Below are 2,404 nucleotides of genomic sequence, written 5' to 3' on the forward strand. Positions count from 1 at the left end.
AAATCGTGCACCTATGGATGAGAACAGGGGGTGGGGAGTGAGGGCGGAGGGTGGGGTGGGAACTGGGAGGAGGGGAGCTATGGGGGGAAAAGAGGAATAACTGTAATAATCTTAACAATAAAGATTTAATTTAAAAAAAAGAAAAGAAAAGGTAAGGCCTATATAAGGGACATACCTTCCCGTGTAAATAATGATGGAGCCAGATCTAGGACCCAGGTTTTTTGATGTTGTAGTCTGTCACTTTTCTTAATGTTTTTTAGAACAGCTATTGTGCTGTAGGAAAACTGAGAATAGTGAAGATTATGTTACAGGAACCATTGTGTGATCATTAGAGTTCTCAGCATGGAATCTGGCTTATTGTATATTTAATGAACCCACAACTTCCCTTCTTAAATAAGTAATCATAACTTTCTTTTCACAGACAAAACCAAACCAACAAGGAGGGAATAGTTTGATGCTTTTTTCCCCTGAAGCAAAGAAGCCTATAATCCTAGTATATGAATGAGTGGTTTAGGTGTGGGAATAATCTTTATAGATACAGTTTAGCCCCGCCAAAAGTCTATTTGTAATGGTGACCAATAAATGAAGAAACCAATATTTTGCATTACTGAACAAGTTTTTCCTTCCTGTTTTCCTCTTGGATAGGAAGAAAACCTGAGACATCAACCTATGAAGACTGTGAAGACAATTCTGAATAGCAGGAGTGACTGGTGTTGCTATCAAACTTATTCTGCAGAGCATCTGAAATGAGCCTCTCTTATTGATTGTTTTCATTGGCCCAGAGCCCGGAGTACTGGATTCAGTTGACTTCGTAAATGTATGAACCAGTGTGATGGTGAAATGAGATGAGGCTCCGAAATGGAACTGTAGCCACCGTTTTAGCATTTATCACTTCATTCCTTACTTTATCTTGGTATACTACATGGCAAAATGGGAAAGGTAAGGAAAATATTTCTAAAAATATGCATGAAATGTTTTAGGCTTTGTGCTTTGTTAATGGTGCATAACTACTTAGGTTAAATACCCCAACGGTCTGCATGTTGCATGCTGTCTGACAGTTTCTTTCTGACATAAAAATGAAACAGTATTCTTGGACACAGGAGACAGACTTTCTAATTTGAATGGGGTTTGTTTTGGTTTTGGTTTCTTATAATTGCACTTGGAGAAGCAGATACTGATCAGTGGTTTATATTATACATGACAGCCAAGTGGTATAATAAATACTTTTGTTTTGGCACATTATTTTTATTACTAAACATCATAAATGTTTAATGAGCATCCTTGTACTGGATGTTGTATAAAATGCCTAAGAGAACTCAATCAGTGACTCCATGAAATTTACATGCTGATTATACTAATGATTTGGTGCTGTGTAGTTAATGATTTAAACTGCATGTGTTAACAGATTGCTCTTTAGACAAAAGTATTTATGAAGTAGATGAGAAATTCTGTTTAGAAAAATTAAAAAAAATTTTTAAATTAATTGTATTAGACTGTTGAATTGTGTTTTAAAGGAAGGTTATCTGTTCAGTGATTGGAACTATATACAGAGATAATTAAATTTTTTAAGAAATTATTTGGCATAAATTCCTACCCATACTTTTTACCTTATAATAATCTAAGGAATGTTGAGGGCAAGAAAGATGGATGTGTTGAGATAAATGCATACTTGGTTTGTTAGAGTCCAATTAGAGCAGTCATCATCACCTGGTTATTTGATAATGCTGTTGCTGGCATTATTTTATTGACTTTTACAAAGATAACTGAAAAGATGGGTTCATGACTTACTTTTTTTCTCATGTGTGTATATAGATATGCATATTTAGATATTTATACATCTCTGTGAGATATGTATAAAATAAGCTAATATAAGTGAAGAACATATGCTCTGTGCTTGAACAAATATGGTGTTATTTTTCTCTTCTGTGTACTGGGTTCTAATTTGGGGGGGAACTCTTTGGGAACAAATGAATGAAAAACTTGAAGACCTTTCTTCTTTGTGAACTGATTTAAGTATTTTTTATTTTATTTATTTAAATTCTTTATTGTTTGAGTATTACATAAGTTTCCTTTTTCCCCCCCATTAACCTCTCCCTTGCCGTCCCACCACCCAGCACATGCCCTCACCCCTCTACTGTCTGTGTCCATTGGTTATGCTCATATATGTGCATGCAAATCCTTTGGTTGATCTCTTACCACTACCACCTCACCACCACCACCACCCCTCACCCCCCACCTCCACCCCTGCCTTCCCTCTTAGGTTGGACACTCTGTTCGATGCTTCTATGACTCTGGCTCTATTTTTGTTCATTAGTTTATGTTGTTCATTATATTCCACAAATGGGTGAGATCCTGTGATATTTATCTTTCTCTGACTGGCTTATTTTGCTTAGCATAATGCTCT

General features: G+C 35.9%; 1 protein-coding gene across 7 annotated transcripts in view; it reads left to right on the top strand.

Annotated features, from left to right (window-relative positions):
• The first annotated feature begins 620 nt into the window (after window positions 1–620).
• Window positions 621–2,404, top strand: part of MGAT4A (mannosyl (alpha-1,3-)-glycoprotein beta-1,4-N-acetylglucosaminyltransferase, isozyme A) — a 107,503-nt gene continuing 105,719 nt past the window's right edge. For 6 of the 7 annotated variants that reach the window (XM_014536396.1, XM_014536391.1, XM_014536397.1 and 3 more), the window contains exon 1: window positions 622–939. In XM_014536396.1, coding sequence (XP_014391882.1) covers window positions 846–939 — 94 coding nt within the window. In that variant the 5' untranslated portion in view covers window positions 622–845. Of the gene's footprint in view, window positions 940–2,404 lie in introns of all 7 variants that reach the window. The other variant, XM_014536393.1, reaches the window with a different exon arrangement.

This window comes from Myotis brandtii, unplaced genomic scaffold, assembly GCF_000412655.1.
Source record: "Myotis brandtii unplaced genomic scaffold, ASM41265v1 scaffold1612, whole genome shotgun sequence".
Lineage (NCBI taxonomy): Eukaryota > Metazoa > Chordata > Mammalia > Chiroptera > Vespertilionidae > Myotis > Myotis brandtii.